The following is a 24036-nucleotide window of genomic DNA, read 5'->3' as shown; positions in this document are numbered from 1 at the left end:
GACAAAGCAACGTCAATAATGTATGGTTTCAACAAGATGGGGCGACATGCCATACATCGAGAGCAGCTATGGCATTTCTAAGGTAGACTTCCCTGGAAGCCTCATTTCGTTGCGTGGAGATGTGGAGTGGCTCCTCGGTCACCGGTCCTGTCACCTTGTGACTATTTTTTATGGGGCTACCTGAAAGCACGCGTATAGATTATCAAATCCTTGAAGTCCTGAGTCGAACAATAACACAGAAAATTCGAGCGATACCACGTGCAATGCTCCAGAGTATGGACAACTTCTCACAACGTCTACAGGAGTGTATGGACAAAACACGGACAGCATTCAACACATGTTATTTTTCGTACATAACCAATGTTTTAATTTTTTCCTCTTCAATTTCTATAATGACAACATCAAAGGTACACACTAAAAAAATAATTTTTTAGCTTCGTTTAGCTTCGTTTGGGCTCCCTGCCCAACTCTGTAATACAGAAAAAGGGCTCTCGAACACTGGACATATGAAAGTATCACAGGATTAGTGTAAGAAAGATTTTTTCCTACATTATGGGCCTTGAAAATGTCCATGAATCATATTAGAATCTGACATTTTTCATGAAATCGAATAATTTTGGAACTAAATTCAAATTTCCAGATGATTAATTTTTTGGACTTGAAATTGTTTGTAAATCAAATCATGACCTCTTCATAAACTCTGGACTATTCATTTTAAATTGAGGTTAGAAGCAGTTTTGGGGGAATGCCTGTAGTTTTCACCTGGATTGTGTAAATTGTCTATGAATAAATGAATTAATCCACAAGTATAAATTAAGAAATATACTGTAGCGCATTTTTGTTGATGAACTGATAATTCAATTCTTCTCGAAGATGGTGTATTGAGGACTGTACGTTCAAACCTAATACCATATTTCTAGTATAACTCTACCAAAAACCAAATTAGGCTAAATGAAAATAAAGAATAACCAAAATTTGAAATGAAACATTTATTACAAAAAATAGAATTTCTACAGTACAATAATATTGTATCAAACTTTTACAAACCACTACAATATCAAACAATGACAATGAAAAATAATTCTCTACATAAAATATCACAAGACTCATTTGGGAATGTCGGTTCACAATAGGTAAAGTCATCAACCGAATTAAATTCTATTGGATCACAAATTCAGTCTTTCCAATATTTACAACAATACATAAAAATATTACAATAATAAGTACAAATTCAAAAGAAAGATGAAACCATTTCTACAAAACAGAATGAATTGACAAAAATTACACAATATATTTTATAATTTTTGACAATGTATTCTACTTTCCCTGAGTACATTACTGTAGGCCTATAATAATTAATGAGGAACTAAATACACATCAATACCAAGTACCATTATAAAGGACCCCATTTCAGTGAATCAATAAATATGGATTGTTTGCAGTGTTCGATTGGACTAATCGGCAATAGTGAATAATTAGGCTAGGCACACACCAGTTAGTCAAGATAACGATTAGACAAGACACGTTCAGTCACAATACTTCACATAGTTGCTTATGAAGACATGTCTAATTGCAATGACTAATCGGTGTGTGTTGCTTCATAAGCAACTATGTGAAGTATTGTGACTAATCGTGACTAGTTTTGTCTTGACTAACTGGTGTGTGCCTACCCTTATTAGGATCATCAGAGCATGAGGTATAGGAAACAGAAATGATTTAAATATTTTCCACCAACTTTTTTGATCAAGTATTTTTCTTTCAATTGCCGTAGTTATATCTCGAGAGGTGGGGGTACAACCTGCCTCTGATAGGCTGACTTTAAACAATAAATTATTATGCATCAATATGACAATAACAATTGCTTCTGAGCTTCAATAACAAACTTCAATTCATCCAAAAGAAAGAAAATATTGATAAAAATCAACTATACTTCTGATGTGCGATAGTTTGTTATGTTCAAGAAATAGAAGAAATTAAATATTAGTAAAAATCATCTATACCAGAACTTCTCATGTCCAATAATTTATATGGTCAATGTTCTTATTACATCACTGCAAGTAAAAGATTGAAGCTTTTAAATCTAATGACATTATGAAAGAATGATAAAAATACCGATTTACTGAGATGGGGATATTATTATTTACTGTAATACATGGTCAAATTGGTAAACTATTATCAATTACTTAGGGCCGTTTGCACAGTGTAAGTTTAAGCTAAAACTTAAACCAAATCTGGATTTTTTTGGTTCAAACTGAAATTCCGTTTGCACAGTATCAGTTTAAACTCTGGGAAAGTTTAAACCTACTAACCAAATAATTTGGATTAACTTGACATCTGTAAAGATTTTATAGGGAAACAGCTGATAGTAAATTATTTTTCGACGGTTGTTTTTAATGCTTCTGTATACGATAATAATATTTAAGTTATACTACTTAGTAAATCATTATTTGAATGTAAAAATAATTATAATGGAGGAATTGATAGAAGTTTTTAGTGCAATTGATAAAGATGACTGCGAAGAAATTTTAAAACTGAAAAATTGGGCAAAAACGATTGATCTAAATTTCTGGGATGATAGAGAATTTTCTTAACGCTTTTTCTTGAGTAAAGCAACTGCCAATCCAGTATTTGATTAAATAAACCACTTGATAGAAAATAAGACAATTTTAACAGTGGTCTTTGATTAGTAAACATATTTTCAATAACACATAACTGGGATATTTTGCTTTAGAGAGATTTCTAATAAGCGAGGAAGATTTAAGCATAACAAAATCGCTTTTTTAAAAACATTTGAAAATATATTTTTTGGTGCCCACTTTAATATAAGTTTGTATCTAATAGTAATATAGCATTTCATCATTGAAGAATTTCTTGATCGCTTTTCACTTTTATTACCGTACAGCTTACAGCTCTGTGGATTTTGAACAAGGAAATAGTAGCTACATAACCTCAATTTACTAATGGTTTGTAAACAAATAACAAATTTCATGTAAAAATCAGCCTTTCTGATATCATAAATGATGACATTCTATTACCAACTTAATGCTAAACTAGTTTAACTTAAACTGGATTAGTAAATGCACTGAGAAAACCGATACCAGTTTAAACTTTCTGATTCACTTAATCCAGTTTAGCAATCTATACTGTGCAAACGGCCCTTAATGCATGAATCAATAACTGAAATACTACATGAACATAAATATGAATGACACAGAACTACAAAATTGTAGAAAATTAATTGTTAGATCATTATTGTTAGTACCTAGTCTAATTGTTTTAGTTGGTTTAGTCTAATTAGTTGGTTGAACCAACGTTCAACGTTTAAAAATAATTCAAAACAGATATTGAAAAAAAACTTTTTTCTAGTATACCTTTTGTTAGATGAGTCTTCAGTGATTCAAATAAACACCAAATCAATCTCTTTATCAAAAACGTTGAGTTTAGACATTGCAAACGGCTGAAACATGATTTTGTTATCAATTAAGACAGAAATTTTGGACATAGTATATTTTTCCTGACACTGGAGACTGTACTACAGAATCTTTGGGAGAATATGTGATAGATTGTGATATCACCAAACCAAATGGTATGAAATAAAATTAAAGAAGAATCATTATGCTAAACAATATTGATACGACCATGGTGAGTGAGTGTGTAATGTTCAAGCTTAAAATAAAGTCTTTAAATAAGTTAATTACATTCCATGTACATTGGAATACAATAACACCTAGATATACTCATATAAGAGTTAGATTCACAATAAAAAAACAAATATGAATACATAATGTCCACAGAAAATATTGATAATTTTCTATAATTGAATTTTATATACTCTGAGAAAAGTATAATGTATTCAATGACTAAACAATGAATGTAGGTATAATTATTAGGATGTGAGCTACTCGAACAGCATACAATAAACGCCATACAAGCAATCAATAAATTCATAAGGCAATGAAACAATTTCCAATTACATCAATAGATCTGTATTAATAATTACAAAAATTTACTTTGGAATACAATAGCTTCTAGGAAATATATCAAATAGAAGATGTACAATGAAAAATAATAGCAGTTCACCCAGAAAATGATTATGATTTGTTTTTAAATAATCATGACGTTTAGAATTTTGACATGAGTATAATTTGTGGATTTGAGTGAAATTTTTTGTGATTGTGAAGTAAGTTTTTTGTTTGGATTTGTATTTTGAAATTAATTAATCTGATAAATTCAAAATTATTGTGATACATACAGGACTCAAAATAGAGTGTGAATTGAGTTATCATTTACATAACCTCTAAACCAAATTAAGGTTTAAAGCAGCTTTGGGCGAATGTCTGTTGTTTTTACCTGTATTGTATCTATTGTCTATAAATAAATGAATGAATCATTTACCTTTACACCTCGGAATGACGTTTGTCAAGGTTTAGGAATAAAAATAACTTTGCATTTGACATTTGAATAGCTCTACCTTCATCACATCCATTACCCTTTTCTAATAAAGATGGAAATGGTTAACCAATAATAATTAATAGGATCAGAGAGCTTTCAAGACTGTTATGTGGATTTTAATACAGAGAGACAAAACCTCATACAATGTTGTTTCCATTATTGCAATGCATACGGTAAGTGGAATGGGATTTGAATAGAAAATACATGTTTTATGATATACTAGTTTTTTTTATCTGAGCAGTAATTCATTAATTCAATTCAGTAAGATTGCTTAGAAAATATCATGTTCCATATCAAATTCAATTACAGGAGTGAAAATCTAACTAAGCTGGTAAGCCTGATTAATGATTATTCATAAATAAATAAATAATTTATTTGTCAAAAACATGAATGTGTCATAACAACGTCAGTTCAAACTTACAGTAGTCTAATAACACATCATATATAATATATATACACATACACACACACACACATATATATATATATATATATACATATATATATATATATAAAAAAATGTAAACACATACATACATCACACTTCATTTACATTATTTTAATCTATTTTATTTTTAAACTCAATTGTCTAGCACTCTCAATTCCAAAAAACAAACATCTACTCAAATAACTTTCAAAATTGAATTCGAAAAAAATCTACCTTTCTATCTTGCATTTCCATTGTAGGTTTGGCAATGGGATTACCACTTTCAGGATATTTTGCAAATTTATACATTAATGAACTCGAGAGATCTAAAATAGTTGATAATATTAACCCTCTAAAACAGAATGTTACAGTATTATATTAGTAAAGATATGTAAACGATATAAGAATGTCTTTATGAAGATTATGTGAAACATTGATACTAGTAGTTGTAGTTTGTGTTTTTAATCTTGTACCTATTTTATGTTAAAAACTTTTCAAAGAAAGGGTTATAATGTCATTTAATAAAATGAGCTTTTATATTTGGTTTTGAATAAACAAGATATACTTACTAATGTAATCATTGATAAAGTGAGTTTCATTTCTAAATGAATATAAATTAAGTTTATTGATGTTATTATAGAGAGCATTTGCAATAAATTTTAGTTATTCAATAACTGAGCTGTTTTATTTACAGTTACCCATAATCTATATAAATAAAAATCAAACCTCAAATTTTGACATTCAATAACTTTTAATATTATCTTCATGTATAGAATTTACTGAGGATTTGAATAGAAACTCAGAATAATAATTGAGTTTCAAAAACCCTATTACTCTTATTGACCAAGGTATGTAGAGTCTATCGCAATAAACCTTGCATATTGACTACAGTAGCCTTCGTAGGTACTGCTGTACTTGATTGTTTATAATGTCTTTTCACAGTAAAATTTTGCATTGCGCACTTGGTGTAGATAAGGCTTACGATGTACAGTAAATACTAGGGCAACCTCATCCAATAATATATCGAAATTTCAATTCAAATACATTTTATTAGTATTTATCACACATGTAAACTTAAAAGTAGAAATATTTTTAAAACTCATGTTAGTGACGACCGTTTCGTTGTGTGCTGCATCATCAAACTAAATTATGTTCAAACAGTAGACTCTCAAAATTTGAGGGTTGTGGTGGGGGAATTGAACTCAGCCATATAGATGAGTTTTAAAAATACGGTACCTATTTATACTTCAAAGTTAACATTTGTGTTAACATTCAACAAGTAAAAAAATAATGGATATTCAATACAGAAAAACAAAGATAATTGAAATAGAAACAAATAAATAAACATAAAGCTGTGAACTGTATGAATCATTCAGTAATCAAGAATTATTTGAATCATACAAGGATTCAAAAAAAAGTCTGATAAAATTATTGGTATTTTACCAGTTCCATCAAAAGCCGCGTTCAACCCTAAAGCTGGCAGGATACTGATTCTTATTTGGCAGCGGGCCTATATATAGGCCTGCCGGCAGTTTGTCAGCTGGCACGGCCTATATATAGGCTCCTCATTTCATCTGCTTATAACATAGCTGTTCAATGTCCTAGCCGTTTGTAAACTATACCAGTCGATTCAGAAGGCCTTGCTCTGTAAAAGTGGACAAATAACAGCTCTCTAGTATCTCTCTTGCTTCTTCTATGATACTTCCACTGTGCTTGTCACGTGGAAGTTGGAACGAAACGAAGCATTCAGTTCGCTATTATTGCTTGCGGTACGGTTGGCTGTTTGTTTATCAGTTGAAGTCTTTATGCAAAATAGTGAATTGTTTCATATTATATTGTATGAATTATATTGTTTGGAACTAATCTAAGAATTCAACAGAGATTGTTTGCGGTGATTGTTTGTGGTAACCCACACTTGGTAGATAACTTGGTGGTTTGGTAGCTACTGTAAGCTGTTTGTTCAGAACAAATTCTTTGTAGGCTATTGTATTTAACTGTGATTTTTTATCTGTTTTTTTTTGATCTGTTTTCTTTTTATCTGTGTAACAAATTAGAACATTTTAGAACAAATTCTTTGAATTATTGTAGGCTATTGAACTATAAGTTTTCATCCTTTTTTTATCTGTGTAAGCTGTTCATTTGGAAAAAAATATTTGAACTATTGTATTGTATTGTTTTTTTATCTGTGTTATCCAAAATGAGTGAATTGTCAAACAGCAGTGACATTCGTGATTGCTTATTTGATATTGACAATGATGATGAGGATAGTGACTTTATATTGGATGATGATGATGATGGATTTTCTAGTGACAGTGAGATTAACATTGACAAACCAGAACCAGTGAATGAACCAGAACCAACGAATGAAAACATTGACATTGACAAACCGGAACCAATGAACGAAAACATTGACATTGACGAACCAGAACCAATGTATGAACCAGAACCAGTGAACAAACAAGAACCAGTGAACGAACCAGAACCAACAAAAGAAAACATTGACATTGACGAACCAGAGCAAGAACAAGAACCAGAGGTAGGTGATGGGGATAATAATGTGATAGGTCCTGCTCCACCAGCCCCTAATTGGGTCAGGGTTTACCCCCCCGAAGGAGAAATTGATATTGAACAAGAGTTCAATGACAGACATGTAGGACCCAGGAACTGCCCACCACGAAATAGTGCTCCCCTCATGTATTTTTACTTGTTTTTCTCCCAAACTGTCTGGAACTTACTTGTTCAAAACACAAATAAATATACAGAAAAGTTTATTCAGAAAAAGAGAGATGCAGGCAACATGAAACGTCACTCGAGAATACAAGGTTGGGTGGATGTGACCGTTTCAGAGATAAAAAATACATCGCTCTTATCATAAACATGGGCCTTATTCCGAAAAACAATGTAGAAAAATTCTGGAGCACTAAAAAGTCGCAATCAACTCCATTTTTTCCTCAGACCATGTCTCTCAGAAGGTTTCAAATGATCAGCTCTGTATTCCATTCCAGTTCGCAGGAGCATGTACCTCGTGGTCAGCCAGGTCACGACCCTTGGTATAAGATAAGAACTTTTCTTGACCTAATGAATCAGTCCTTCAAAAAATATTTCATTCCTAATCAAAACATATCAATCGATGAGTCCATGATAGGTATGAAAAATCGCTTCGCCCATATTGTCTACATGCCCAATAAAAGACATTCAAGATTTGGGATTAAAAAATTTGAAGTAGTTGAAAATAAACACAGCTACATCTTGCATACAGAGCTTTATAGTGGGAAACAGTTTTTAGAGGACAGTGCTGACCCGTTTACCCAAACTGTTGTAATGTTTCTCCTCAGATCTTGTAATTTACTCAATAAACATTATCATATTTTTACGGACAACTTTTACACCAAAATCGCACTAGCAAATCAACTTTTAGCTCATAAAACTTACATCACAGGAACAGTAAACAAAAGATCAAAAGATCTTCCAAAAACAATTTTAACAACCCAAATTTCTCCCCAAAGCTCATTGTATTTTCGCAAAAATGAAATATTGATGGTAGGTTACAAAGAAAAAAAAACGAGAAAACCGGTCTATCTTATTACAACAGGATGCCATGTGGAAGATTCAAGAATCACCAGTAGAAGTGGAAGAGTAAATATGAAACCACTACTGATAAATAAATACAACTTCAATATGGGTGGGGTCGATAATAAGGACAAATCAATTTATCACGTGACATGCAGCAGGGCCACCAGAAGATACTGGAAGAAGATTTATTGGACATGGCAATTTTCAATTCATATATTTTGTATAGGCTAAACACAGATAAACCGATTATGCGTGATGAGTTCATGGAAACGATTGTTGTGAAAAACTGGTACAGGATTCACAGAATGAACAACAACTACCACCACCACCACCCATGCCAGATGCTGAGATCAGACATGAACTTGAACGTCTTCCAGCTAAAAAACAGGGAGTGTGTACGGTTTGTTCTACTTCAACAAAAAGATCACGGAGTGTTTATTGGTGCCCTGGATGCGACTGTGGTATCCATCCCACTTGCTTCAAGGATTTAAAACACAAAGAATAAACCGTATAAACACACACTTTTTTACACACATAGATTTTTGTAAATAAATCTATTACTATGCGTTTTTATACACTATAAAGTTTATATATTATGAAACTACATGAACTAACACGTATTTACGTTTTTATACACTATAAGTTTATTTATTATGAAACTACATGAACTAACGTGTATTTAAAGCGCAGAGGGAGAGAAGGAGAGTTGCAGGCTTCCATAACTAATTTATTGTTGGAGGTCTGAAAATGTTTGTAGCCTTGGTGAAACGTCTTGAAGAGGCTAGCCACTTACTGTGAAAAGATTCACTTTCAACTGTCAGCATTTCTTATTAATAACATCGATGCTTCCCATTCAGTCAATGCTGACTGACCAGGTACTCTAAGGGGTAGTTCACTTTCAACAGTCAGTATTGCTAGTGAATAGCATCAATGTATCACCTTCAACTAATGCTGACAGTGTCTCACTTTAAAGCAGGTTGGTTGTGTGTCAGTCACACACCAACCTTGTGATACCTTGTGAGTACCTCTTCAAAACAGTTGTTAGGCCTATGGTTAAATTTGGCAACTAAATTGATAATTTTGTTAGGTTGGCATTGAGTTGAGGATGATTTCTGAACAAGATTCGAGTTGTGTCACTTCATTAGATTAGCACCAAATTGAAGAGCTAATTAAAATGCATTAATTTATCAAGAAGAATTGATTTAGATGATAAATATTTCACAAAAATAATCGTATTTTAATTTCCGTAGTGAAGCACAGGTGCCTTGCTTGTATAAACATATAAACATAAATTGCTCGTTTTAACAATATAGGCTATTAAACAACACAGTTTGTTCATTCACTGTTATGCTTTTAATTGGGTAGTTTCATCAAGTGATATAAATTCGTCATTAACATTCCAAAAAACCTAATAATTCTGTCTTATTACATTGGAAATTTCGAACTTGTCACTTTTTTACAGATTGGAAACATATTTTTAAATCTGTATAACATTTTGAATGAAAAATTGATTATACTTAAATATATACCTATAAATGGCATTTTGAAAACTATAAATAGCAAAGGAAACCAATTAACGAAAAACATTTACTACTTGTACGTTGGGTAACCTAAAGAATAAATAAAAATTATTTATTTTTGCGTTTATTCACTTTAAATTAAGAACTATAATCATCTATTCATTGCTTTATTCACTATAAATCTTCAATTTTCTTTTTCAGACTGAAGAACGTGCCAACTCCACTGACACCTTACCGTATTATTTGTTTTACATAGAACAATTCAATATATTAGTTATTTACCTATGAAGTGTACTATTAATAAATACTATAAAAATAATAGTCTATTATATAATGAGTATTTCAACAAACGAAATTTATTAACGTTGTGAAAAATTTGTAAATATTGTGAAAAATTATTATGTTTGTCTATGTAAAAATTTCGGTAACATTATCATGCACTTGTTTTATAATTCTTATAATGTAAGTAGATTGCACAAGATTGTAAATTTTAATTTATAAGTCCTGTAATACAGGCCCTGTATTACAAGGGTTTTATGAAACAGGCCCCTAATTTAAGATTTATATCGGACAAGTTTAATTAAAAAAATTAAACATATTACAAGAGTAACTGAACATTTTTTATTCAGAATTAAATTTCACTTTCTAAAGATCCATTAAGCAATCACTATCCTAATTCAAAAAGGATTAAAATTGGAAAATATAGTTTTCTGTCATATTCGTCCCATTGTCTCAACAGCCATTGAAGATACATAGGTACTTGGAAATCGTACAACATTTTATTTTATTCAAATTGATTTACAATTTCAACATCATACGCAAATCGCAACGACTGTTGCAGCAACACAATGCGTTATAAGCTGTTGATCTCAGCATAACTTTTTTATCAATCGTTAAAAAGTTGTAAAGTTAAAATAAAAAGAATTTTTTTTTCTTGAAATCTTGAGCACTTATCTCGACCACTATAAAATATATTGAAAAATGTGACAGATGAATGTGGTTGAAAATCTTGTGAGCTTCAATTTTGTATCGAATAGTCATGTTCGTAAGATGTTTAGTTTTCGAAAATAATAACAATAACAGAAAAATGGTACATTTACACCGGCCCCACCCCTTCAGCACAGAGGATATATGTTTACCTCATTTCTAACCAAAATAGTGTTGTGGTGTCTAGAAGTCCCCCAAACTTTGCCCTCTATGCCCTTTTTGAGCATTCATTCATTGCATGGACTGTATATTAAGTGAGTAATATTCAATTTTCAGATCTCCAGAGGTATCATATGTTGTATCGAAATTGAACGCATTGAGAATGATGCAGCGGGCAAGGCATCAACATTTGCCACCCACCCCTCACACTTTGGAGGATGTGAGGGAGGTCTTAAGGGCCGACCCACGCCTCCAGAGAACAAGGGATGGGGCTCATCAATTCTATGTGGATGAGGTAGCTGAAGGCAGCATAGCATTTGTAAGTCGCCGGACAGCAGAGTTTCTATCGCAACATCCAGCTCAAGCACAAGACATGTTTATCGATGGGACATTCAAAATTGTGCCGAGGAATCCAAGAGGATTAAGACAATTATTGTCAGTACATATTATTTTCATGAGTGTGGTAAGTACAAACACTTTATAAGATACAATAAAAATCTATGCAATCTCGAAATTACAATGAAGCCTTCTCAATCGATATTTGAAATAAATCATCGCCATAAGGGTATTAAACACAATTGAAAATATCACAAGTTAAGACAACTCAAGCGATTTTGAAGAAAGCAATGTTACCCAAAAACAATAAACTTTATTATGTAGCCTACCTTTTATCATACAAATCAACAATAGTAATCATATCATAAACCACAAGGTTAGTGGTAAAAAATCCATTGCAGAGTTGACTGTATGGGCTATGTTGACTCAAAAATCGATGTGATGCTTTTTCTAACCATTCCTTCATCGCCAATTTTACTCAAACCTGAACAAGATGTAATTAAAAACTGATTTTCAAGCTAATTGTTAGTGTAGGCTATTTTAACAGAAAAATAAACTTTTTTGGTAGGTACCTAAGTCACGACTCATCTAAATGTGCTGTAATTGAAAAAGTCATTATTCTGCAAGAAACTAAAAAAAATAAATAGAATTAATTCTTACTACGGCTTTTGGAACGTTGATTAATTTGAAACTATGTTCTTTGTTTTGTCACTAATCCAGTCGTATAACATATTACAGTATTTGAAAATTTTAAATAACTTAACTAGTGACAACTTAATTAGTGATCAATGCAGTTTTGAATCCAATTATTTAAAACTTCATTCTCCTCACGTATTTATTGCCCAGAATCCGTCATTAACAAGAATTGCTTTTACAGATGTACCCGGTAGCCTTTTTTCTCCTCACGAATGCCACAGCCGAAACCTACAGGGCAATTTTAAATTTTTTGAAGTTGAATGTGGTAACATGGGCTGTGGCACACGTAACAACAGATTACGAGAGGGCTCTAATACAAGGTGTGCGGAACGCATTCCCTCAAACCGAAGCACATGGCTGTTGGTTCCATTACTGCCAGGTAAGCTTTCCACAATGTAAAGTTTTGTTTTGTGTCACTTTTTACACTACTTGTTGCCCGACCAGAGCACTACCCCCGTAAACAAAGCCGTAGTGCGTTCGTGTGACGTCAGCACTGGTAGGGCTCCTACACCAATAAAAACACTAGCTGATATAGATCAGCTGAAATCAACGAATTTTTATTGGTGTAGGAGTCCTACCTATGCTGACGTCACACGAATGCACTACGGCTTTGTTTACGGAGGTAGTGACCAGAGAGTGATCTGCGATCTCATCGGAATCTATATAACAACCTCTTAAGGCTGTGCAAAGGCTGAAAATAAACTTTCTACTGGTGATATTTTTCAAAGTTTTTCGATTTGTATGGCATTAAGCTATCAAAATGAAAAAGGTTTCTCAGGAGAACAGTTTTTCACGATCATTACTTTTTGAGATATGAGAGCTTAAAGTTTAAGTTTTTGGGACAGACGATTTCAAATTCGGTAAGAGATTAATAAATGCGATTCGGAGGATAAATTCTTCATGGTATTGTTGATTGAATGAAAAAAAATCGAAAACATCAATTTTTGAGAAAGTTATTCAATTTACTAAAAATGACCGAAAATAACTTTTAGTTGAGTTATTTTTTGGTCATATTTGGTAAATTGAATAACTTTCTCAAAAACTAATATCTTCGAAATGTTTTTGTTTTATTCAATCAACAATACCATGAATTATTTATCCTCTGAATCTCATTGATTAATCTCGTATCGGATTTGAAATGTTCTGTCTCAAAAAATTAAACTTTAGGCGCTAATATCTCAAAAAGTAATAATGGTATCATTTTGATAGCTTGATGATATTCAAATAGAAGAACTTTGAAAAATATCACCAGTAGAAAGTATCTTTTTAGCCTTTGCACAGCCCTTACATTCTAATCGCAGAACGCTTTCTGTGTGGCGGGCCATAAGTGTAGACTGCAGAAAAATGTACCAAATTGTACTTTCTTTTATACATTCAACAATGACTACAAGCATTGTCATAAAATTAATCCAAATAATGGGCATAGGCCTACTCACTATCAAACATTACAATTGAAACAATTAAATTTTAATTTATTTTTGCAATTCATTGTAAGTAAAGTGTACTTTACAATAAATGCGTAGGTTGATTTTTCACTTCATGACTTTTTATTATCAATCAATTTCCCTGAAAATAATATTTTCAATCATTAAAAACAATAATTTAAAGGAAAACTGACTTCACATTCAGTTTATTTCAGTGTTCAGTTGCCTACTTATAATTTTCTCTTGAAAACGTCTAAGGCGTGTGATATTTTAGATTAAATGAAAAATTGAATGGAATGGTAAATAATTTCATGGAATGGTAAATAATTTCATTGGTGATACAATTATTTCAAAAAATGACAATGTTGTAGTACCACTGTTCAGCCCTACTCATTAAAGGGACATTTTGATCTAACACAACTCGAAGGTCCGAACAGAAAATCTAAACTTATTTTTCTAGAAAGTACGGTAGTAATCATCACAAAGATATTGAAAGAGGACTTTCCTCAGTTTGTCAGCATGGCAGTGCTAATACCACTGTGACGGCACTGCATCGGATGGGTGGGAATTGTTGCTCTTGAACTTGTAAAATTTTTTTTTTCATTATACTGCACTTTTACTGTCACTGTTGTGTGCGGATTGACTTTTAGAACCAAAATTTGGTACAAGATTTGTAATTTGATAAATGTGACATTTTCAGGCCATCTGGAGGAGAGTGGTGGCTATCGGGTTGAGGGCGGCGTGCCTGGCTGATCAGGCAAACATGAGTGTGGTAAGAATGATTATGTCCATTCCGCACCTCCCACCTCAACGGGGCGCCCCCAACAGCAATGATACGCCACCATTTTCAATGGCAGATGGAGTCGAGGCGGTCCGAACGTTCATCAACGAGGGGGGGGTTGATGATCGGCTACATATGGTGCTCGAATACATCACTCAATTCTGGATGAGGAGGATTCCAGCAGGACAACTGACCACATTTGCAAGGCCCCGGAGAACCAACAACTCCTTAGAGGGTTTTCATTCAAAATTGTTGTCCTTCTTCGGGCCTCACCCAAATATGTGGCAGTTCATCAGTGAGTAGCATTAATTTCAGTAGCAACTTTTTCATTTGTGAATCGGATAATTGTTATTAACTAGCATTCAACTTGAAAATACTGTACAAAACATTATAACATTTGTCAGTATAAAACATTATAAGTGTTAGGTTTGACATAAAATATGATGGAAAAAGCATGTTTTCCAAGGCAGACAGTACTTTTAACTCTTTTTCCGATGACTTTTGTAACAAAAATCATGATTTTGGACTCAGGGGACCTTGAAACTTATAGAAAACTTGAAATTAGGGAACCTTAATTTTTTTGAAAGCAATACTTTCCCTACTATGGTAATAGGGCAAGGAAAGTGAAAATACGGTAATTATAACTACTATATAGTTTCGGTGACACACCATTGTCAGTTTATGAGAATAAATCTATATAAATAAAAATCGAAAGTGGTCTTCTTGTTTGTTTGACAAAGGGAGCCCAGCTCTCGAAAATTTTCTTTTATCATGTAAGTTTTTAATCTATCTGTGTCGTGTGTATCCTGTTTCAATTTATATATATTAAAGGATAATTCATCCTTGGAAAAACAGCTGAGATTTTCGTTTTTGGATATGAAAAATGAGTGAGCGAGTGCGGCTGTGGAAAATCAAAATATCTCATCCCCGAAATTCACAAGTTGACGTATAGCCAAACCGAAAAATATAAACACAACCTAAACGATGAAGAAACCTTGAGAGTATGAAAGTTGAAACTAATTGCAATTAATCAAAAATAATAATCATATTAAAAATATAAACATATTTTCGTGATGTTTCCAAATTCATCAAATAGTTGAATTCCTTTTAATTCTTCAACACTTCAACTTTTTTAAACAAATGCACACAGCTGTTGTTTGGCCTTTGCATGTGTAGTATTTTGTTTATAAAGTGATGAGACATAGTATTAGCAATTGCCATTTGTGTTGATAGTGTGAGAATAACAATCCTTTTTTGGGTAGCACAATTAGAAGTAATTATCAAGTGAAAACCTCATCATAATATAGTGTTGTGAATGTTGGGCTGAATTTTTCCTCTTAAAATTGAAAAACAGTAACTAGATTCTATTAGTGTAGAATAGTAAATAGTAAATTAAAAAACTTGTAGCAAACATAGAATATCATTCTATAAACTATAAATATATTATAATTTACTCTTTCGTAATGAAATTTGTATGCTTTTGTACTCCAGAGCGAAGCTCGGTCCCCCAATATTGAATATAAATTTGGAATTCCTCCTTCACATTTAATTTTTCACTATCATGTCCCAATTCGAATATTGACATGTTATGTTCAATGCTTGTATATTCATGGTTTGAATTTAGGTGTTCAGCATTGAAAGAGGAATTCCAAATTTATTTACATTCTATCTTTGAAATCTTTTGAATTTTTGAAGAAATTATTTTCCAATTTTGAAATATACATTGAAAATTGTTTATTTTTTAAAGTTGAGTATTTATAGCATAAATATTCATGCCAAATTTCAGATCAATACAACATTTCATTCTTGAGATAAAAATTCGTAAATGAAAAAACGAAATGGCAGCTATAAGGATAACCGCTGAGTTTTGGACACTTCAAATACGACATTTGTAGTATCCTATCATCCAGGAACAATACCCTAAAATGTTCGACACTACTTCTGAAACATTCTGTATATTGTATTTTGCCAAAGAAGATAATAAATCAATTCCATTTGTACTGAAATTGATACTTTTTCAAGATATTATAAAACAAATAACATTGATAATTCACTCAACTCCTGCTTATGTATCATACTCATTCTATCATATCCATTGACTTAATCTACAATAAACTCCAAAAATCCTTTGGTTCCGTTAACTTAATGAATTTTGGGTTTGACCAATGATTTGGAAGGAGTTAATATCAATCAGAATAGAGTTATTGGTTGATATTAATTATATAGATCTCAGAACGTTTATTATTAGGAACACATTACTTGACATTCGTATTATTTAAAAATAAAACAAGGAACTGAATACTACTGCAAAACTCTAAAAAGATTTTAGTGTAGCTTGTGTTGTATTGTGAACATCTTTTTTGTCAATAACATTTGGTTGGATTTATGTAATTTGTTAATAAGCTTAATTTCAATTTTCCAGGGCATCTTCAAGAAGTAGAAGCCGAATATTACGGCAATCTGAGGCGGTCGGCTGAGGGCATAGCAGTTCGCCGAATGCGGATTGGTAGGGCCAACAACAACACAACGGCCATTCGAACAGCTCTGAGGCTCCTCATCAACAGAGAGCTATCTGTGATTGACTTTTTGCGGAGGGTGTCGCATCGAGCAGATGCTTTGATGCAAGTACTTGCGCACCCTTTGCAAAGGCGACCAGATGAGCAGATGGCTGATGAGGAAGAAGAATTGGCTGCTCCCCAGGAGCAGTTCAATTTTGAACTTGGGGCTGAGGTCGTTGTGGAGATGGGTCCACCAATCCAGCATGAACCTCAGCCGGCAGAGCCACTTCTAAACGATCACGCACTTTATGTAGCCCAGCCTCAACCGGCACAAAATCTACCCGAGCCTCAACAGGTACGCAGATATTGATAATCTTTGTAAAAAGCTTTCAAGAGTAACTTTTATCTTAAGGAAATTAAGTAACTGCGTGAATAATGAGGTATTAGTCACTACATATTTTGGTCTTTTCCATGTTCATTTATGTTATGGTGTACGTTTGTGGGGTAATTCCAGTGCTGCAAAAAAACTTTCATTTGGCAAAAACGAGCTATCAGAACAATTTGTGATATAGAAAACTATGTATTCTGTAGAACTTATTTTTCAAGTATAAAAATAATGACTTTGGCATGTATCTTCCTTCATTTTTCAAAACTTGATTTATGTCAAGGAAAATTTAAATCAGTTAATTTCCAATGATACTGTTAATACATTTCATACGAGACATAGATATGACTTGGTAACATCGAATGTTAGACTAAGCAAAACACTAAAGCCACAGTTATCTACAATGTAAAATGTATAAGAAGCGTTGAACATTTTCAATAGAACTATTGCCGGATGGCTTGGGTTAGAGGATTTAATTCAACAATAGTATAATAATATCAACTGATGTATAAGGATTTTATACAGAGTGTTAAACATTTATAATACAACATTTCGTTCTTGACAAAAAATTCCCAAGTGAAAAAAAAAAACAAAATGGCAGCTATAAGGATTACCGCTGAGTTTTGGACACATCAAATACGACATTTTTAGTCTCCTGTCATCCAGGAACAATGTCCTAATAATTATGTTCTACACTATTTCTGAAACACCGTGTATATATGAGACAAGTTGACTCAATTATTTTGAAAATGAAAATATTTTTAAACTGACGATGCCTATTGTAAACTTGTTTTAATTTATGGCAAATAACGATCTTCTATTCTTGTATTCAGGCACAAATACAACCACAGCCTCAACCAGCACCTAATCCTCCGGCTCAAGCTCCGGGAAGAGGGCGAGGGCAAGGCCGAGGGCGAGGGCAAGGCCGAGGGCGAGGGCAAGGGCAAGGCCGAGGAATAAGAACTTGCTCTATTTGTTTAGTGCGGCGACCATCACATGCTGCTATTCCATGCGGGCACAAATGTTTGTGTCCGCAATGTGCAGCTGATGAACGGCTGCGTATAGAGCCAATGCGTTGCCCCCTTTGCCGGGCATTAATGACGAATATTGTGAGAATTTTTTAATCATGTCAATAATATTGACTGAAATTTACTTGTAAATGTTTTATTGGCAATAATATAAAATTACATCTTAGATATACATACGGTAATAGAAGCAATACAAGTTTTACAACATGAGAAAATACTATTACAAAATAAAATGCAATGCCAATTGAGTATTTGCATCTCGAGGTACTAAACCTGTTTGAGATGGTGATATAAAATTGATTACAAAACTATAGCGCTAAAATGTAGTTACTGAGGCCGACAGTCGCATATGAAGTGACACATATTACATAACAGTATCGATGATTTATCAATTTTAGCTTTGAAGTATATTGTACAAAATTATGATATACAAGTCTACATGAGAATTCTACAAAAAAGTATCTATATATTCTCACATTCCATTACATATCTCTTGACATCTCTCAAAAACCTTCATCGTATCTTGCACTGCCTTATCTCCAAGGGCAGCAGGTTTTAGAACTTTGGAGCCAAATAAGAAACAATTTCATGAAGTGACTTTTATTTGGTTTAGGTATGCAAGCTTCGTATTTATTTCTCAAATTATTGTTTTTCAAATTAAAAACCGCATTGCCATTAACGCTGCTATCAAAGAAGTTCCTGAGCACTTTGTAGACATATAATTTTTCAATGGAAGTTTAGCTAATTTTCTAAAGAGAGGTGCTGTGTGTTCCAACTTTGCCTTGAAGGAGATAATGCGAATGAAAGATTTCTCCTCCCCACAACGCCAGACCATATTCGAGTTTAGAATTTATCAAAGCATAGTATACAGACTTTAATAGAATGGAGCTACACACTGATCTTAAGAGATAGAATACTCTTATGTATTTCATGAGTTCCTGTTTCAAATAGTTGAGATGCTTTTTCCATGTGACTTTATTATCTAGTACTAACCCCAAGTATTTGATTGCTTCGACTTGTTCAAGTTGGGGGCAATCACAGATAGTGGTTTTGGTACAAGATAGGCTATGATACCTCAATGGCGTTGAAAAACGGATATATCTTGAAATACTGAAGATCATGAATTTTGTTTTGGGACTCATTATCATAAAATTGTTTGTAAACCACCATCTCAGCCCTATTAAATCATGCTGCATGTCGGTGTGTAATTTCTCTAATGTTTTGGCCCGATAGAAAAGAACCGTGTCATCTGCAAAGGCAGTAAGTTCCCCCTTGAATGACCCATTGCATAGTTCATTTACGTAGATGAGAAACAATGGCCCCGATAAGACGGATCCCTTAGGAATACCGAATTCGACTGTTCCTACATTACTGAGACTTTGATTGACTTTAGTCTGTTGTGTTCTTCCGGACAAGTATGAACGGAACCAGCTGAGTGCAACACCCCTAACTCCCGCTTCCTCCATTCTTGATAAAAGAAGAGAATGATCGACAGTATCATACGCTTTCATAATGTCGACTAATATTCCAGCACACATGTCTCCATCATTGAGTGTCCCATATACTTTAGTCATGAAGTCGAGCAAAGCTTTTCCAGTATTTAATCCCTCTCTGAAACCATACTGGTTATTACTAAAAAAATTGTGTTTTGACAAAAAGTGAACTAAGCGGGCCTTGACAACCTTCTCTAGGATTTTTGAAAACAGAGACAAAAGGGCGATTGGGCGATAATTTGTGGGGTCATTCTTGTCAGACTTCTTGTACAAAGGTTTTATTATAGTTTTTTTTTCAATATCTCGGGAAACAAACCAGAACTGCGAAACAGGTTAAATAGGTATACTGAAATATCTTTAATACAGGATAAAATCCTGTAATACAGGTAAACTTAGAAGTTTGTGTTTCATAAACAATTTACCATGTAAAACAATTTACAAGACATTTGCTTGTATTACAAGTAAATGATACAGGACTTTATCATAGTTGTGTTAAAATGGATGAAGGTAGTAGTTCTAGTAAAGATGACTATGTTATTATTCGTGGGTCAAGAATTTTCAAGGACAGAATTTCTTACAATATCATGCAGGAAACTTATGAATATAATGAGCGGTTTAGATTGAGCTTTTATCAATAAAGCGTTATTGGAAATATTCAGAAAATGTACGTCCATAATGTTTTATGTTTTTTTTATTAAACAAATTTAATTAATGTCGTTAATTTAATTATTGACATTTGATTTAACTTTTTTGAAACATTACTTCTCACATAGGCCTAACTGTTATAATAAGTTATGTGAGTTAAATAGTTATTATAATTTCTCAACTATTTATCATTAACAAAGTTATTTTCCAGCATGAATGCAATCTGTCCATCGTCAGAAATTTGATAATGTGGATTTTCCACCAAAACGTTTTAAGTAGGTAGCACTTTGTTCAAATATTATATTAGGCTCGCTGGCCAATGAAATCATTAATTCAAAATAAAGCAATTGTAATATAGGCGAATATTACAGGTGATTTTACAAGTGTAGCATTATTTTTATGAGACATAATTTTACAGGATTGTAAATTTTAATTTATAAGTCCTATAATACAGGCCCTGTATTACAAGGGTTTTATAAAACAGGACCCAGGAGCTTTTCGATTGCTGACTGAATTTACTATATTTCTAATCTCTTGGACTGATGTTGGGTGGAAAAAAATGCTATTGCTTGTTAAAGTTTTCATAAAAATTTCGGAGTTTGTGTTATTATTTTGAGGTTGAGAAGGAATATCTAACATTATCTCATCTCTAAGACCTCCAGCTATTCTACAAAAAAAATATTAAATATGTTAAAGGTTGATTCTGGATCGTCAACAATATTGTTCCATTTCAGTCTTTCAATGAAATATTCTGAATGTGATTATTCTCATTTCCAATTACATGATTTATTTTATGCATTCATTGTTAATAATATTTAATGTTTATATTTTATACATAGATTCTACTTTACTGGTAATGCATTTAAGAGGTTTGGAGATGATTTATTTTAGAATAACATTTTACTTGAATGGTCATGCAGTTCTAAGGCTTGGAAGAGATAAGTGATTGTCTAGACTTTGATTATTGTAAATTCTCTTATTTTTACTAGTAATGACAATAATTATTAAATATTGAAACAAGGTAGTTCAACTATAAATCATGTTATTCCTTTTGAGGGTCGTTTGCACACTGCGTGAGTTTTTTAACGAAATTTCATTTCCAACTCAATTAGAAAATATACATATCAAGTTTAGTTTGTTATAAATAGGTTGATTATGTCAATTAGGTTCATATTTAGACAATTATATTTATCAAATTTATTCTCAAAATTAGTTTGAGCTTCTTTTGTGCAAACAGCCTTGCAAATTCTCTTATTGTTCTTATGTAATAGGTAACTATAATTAAAAAAAAATTAAAACCATGTAGATTAACAGTAACTCATTAATTCAAAGGTGTGAATAAATAGGAATAATTAACTCAACTTTGTTTAATTTATTATAAATAGGTTCTTGTTTAGTTAAATTTTTAATTGTGCAAACAATCTTATACTATTTATAAGGTTATAGTTATAAGGCTACTTATAGTTATAAGGTTAACCAAATGAATTTGAAACATATTGTACAATAAATGAATAAATATAAATAAAGCCCTACAAGATTAATCTTACCTTTTCTTCTTCTGTAGTACGATCAGTAACATTATTGTGACATTCAGCTTTCAACATCTTGTTTAATAAACTACCGTAAGGGAGAAAAGTAATCATGTATATGATAAATTATTTATTCAAATTCCTGTAGTTGATAAAGATTAAATTACTATTGTTCACGATTACACAACACTCAACTTTTGAAACTTTCAACTAAACTTTGAATGATTTCTAAATAACCTAACTGTACAACTTTATAAAATACTTCTCAATTACAAAGAGCAACGTGTATACAAATATAGAATTTAAGACAAAGTATCCTGATTTCAACACAGTTACAAATATATTTCTTTGTTTAGACTCATCAGTTAGAAAGTATTACCGCTAAAGTAAAATTCTAAACCGATATCAATTTAACCGCTCAAATAACAAATAACCTACAAAATCCTGTAAAGTGAGCTCCATGTTATAATGACAGTGTATGATTGACAATACTGTTGCTGTCCTTTTCTATCATACAACAAAACAGATAGCATTATCTCTCTCCAGCTTTGCAATGTTGTCTGTTTGCCAGAATATTTTATTTTTACTTTTGACAGTGACTGTACAAAAGTAAACAAACATTTTATCAGCCGCTTTTTTTCTTCATTCTATCAAAATACTCGGGTACACAAGTCGTATAATTAATTTGAAATGTGTTTTTAATAAAATGAAATAATTTTTAGACATTATCGTATGAGAAACACAAATTAAAATACCTGAAATGGCTAGCCATGCTAAGCTTGATCCACTCTTCATTTAGCCTACACGTTAAATCTACTCGTACCGGTATAAAATAGTATTAAAAGGTTATTTCAGAATTATTTTCATTAAAATTACTTATTTTGAATAGGATATATATTTTTCAAGTATTTTTAAAAGAAATTGGAATAGAATACCCACCAAATGACTTAATTTCTGTTGTTTTCAAATTTAGATTGTTGCATCACAGCTTTTTAAATTAGCCGCTATTTCAGGTTTGTAAAAAAAATAAAAATCTAATATCAATAATTATGAAAGCAAATATTGAATCAAATTATGAAAAATATATTTCTTGATTAATTTGATTTTTTAGTTTGATGTTAGAAATGGAAGGCGATACACGTGAAAATGCAATTCTAGATTATTTAAATACCTGCACATTAGGTTCGGATTTGAGTGAAGAACTTCATGGAGTGTTTACTGATTATTTTGATCGACAATGTGATTCAGATTCAGACGTTTCGTCTGATTCTGATGAAGAAAAAAGTGAAAATAATTCAAAGGAGCTGTTGATTGAATCACTTGACATTCCAATCACTGTAAGTAAACATACAAATAATTGTCAATTATTACTATCGTAGCCTATGGTATTCATTCATCCATTCAATCTCAGTCATAGCATAATGTATTCTTTCCATGTAACTTTTATTTTTAAAACAGTCTGCATACAGCACAGTTCACAAAATCACCCTACAGCTCAAGTACCTAATGTCTTCAAAACTCTAATAAGTTGATCCTGATTTCAGGATGAAATCGTGGATGGTATGGTGATTGATGTCTCCCTGACAGAAATTGTATCATCTCTTCATGGCAACATTACAATTGATGAGGAAGATGCAGCTGGAAATTTGATAGAAGAATCTAATTCCAATAATGAAATCAATCCATCCACAGAACAGACTCTTGATAAGGAAGAGACAGTTATTGGTGACTTTAAAACTAAAGGTTGTGGTTGTAAACAGACACAGGGAAAACAATGCAGTGATTTTTTTTCAGTTGAGGACTATAAGGACATTCGAAATGAAAATCGTAATTTAGATTATTATGAAGGGCATGTTAACAAGTTAGATTTAATTGTATTGGGCAGATTACGTGTACTGTGCTGTACGACAGAAAAGACTGTAGGGTTGAAGAAAGCTTCAAACACTCGTAAGAGATTAAGAACCAGGTTTATGATGAATGGATTAGAAGTTTGTGAAAAAACATTCTTATTTTGTCATTCGTTCTCTAGAGAACGATTGAAAAGATTGAGAAAGGTTTTCAATGAGTAAGGTGTTGTTGAAAAAATGCATGGAAATACAGGAA

At 32.3% G+C, this 24036-nt stretch overlaps 2 protein-coding genes across 5 annotated transcripts; both read left to right on the top strand.

The window, feature by feature from the left end:
• Positions 1-7076: 7076 nt before the first annotated feature.
• On the top strand, positions 7077-8957 carry LOC120353195 (protein TsetseEP-like). The gene is made up of 2 exons (XM_039436004.1): positions 7077-7415; positions 8748-8957. The coding sequence occupies exons 1-2, from the start codon at positions 7077-7079 to the stop codon at positions 8955-8957; spliced, it is 549 nt and encodes a 182-aa protein (XP_039291938.1).
• A 1513-nt stretch (positions 8958-10470) lies between these two features.
• Positions 10471-22375, top strand: LOC111044840. Of its 4 annotated transcripts, none has more exons than XM_039436746.1 (6): positions 10471-11581; positions 12332-12529; positions 14275-14650; positions 16778-17208; positions 18072-18150; positions 18187-18601. In XM_039436746.1, exons 1-6 carry the CDS (start codon positions 11282-11284, stop codon positions 18360-18362), a joined length of 1560 nt encoding a protein of 519 aa, XP_039292680.1. In that variant the 5' UTR covers positions 10471-11281; the 3' UTR covers positions 18363-18601. The 4 variants fall into 4 exon arrangements, with proteins under 4 accessions (XP_039292680.1, XP_039292681.1, XP_039292683.1 ...); XM_039436747.1 differs by having other exon boundaries at positions 10472-11581; positions 18072-18132; positions 18169-18601; XM_039436749.1 differs by having other exon boundaries at positions 10472-11581; positions 18072-18144.
• The last annotated feature ends 1661 nt before the right edge of the window (positions 22376-24036 follow it).

Source organism: Nilaparvata lugens, chromosome 10 (assembly GCF_014356525.2).
Source record: "Nilaparvata lugens isolate BPH chromosome 10, ASM1435652v1, whole genome shotgun sequence".
NCBI classification, from domain to species: Eukaryota; Metazoa; Arthropoda; class Insecta; order Hemiptera; family Delphacidae; genus Nilaparvata; species Nilaparvata lugens.
Note: the sequence above shows the minus strand (reverse complement) of the source record. Positions and strands in the feature narration are given on the sequence as shown.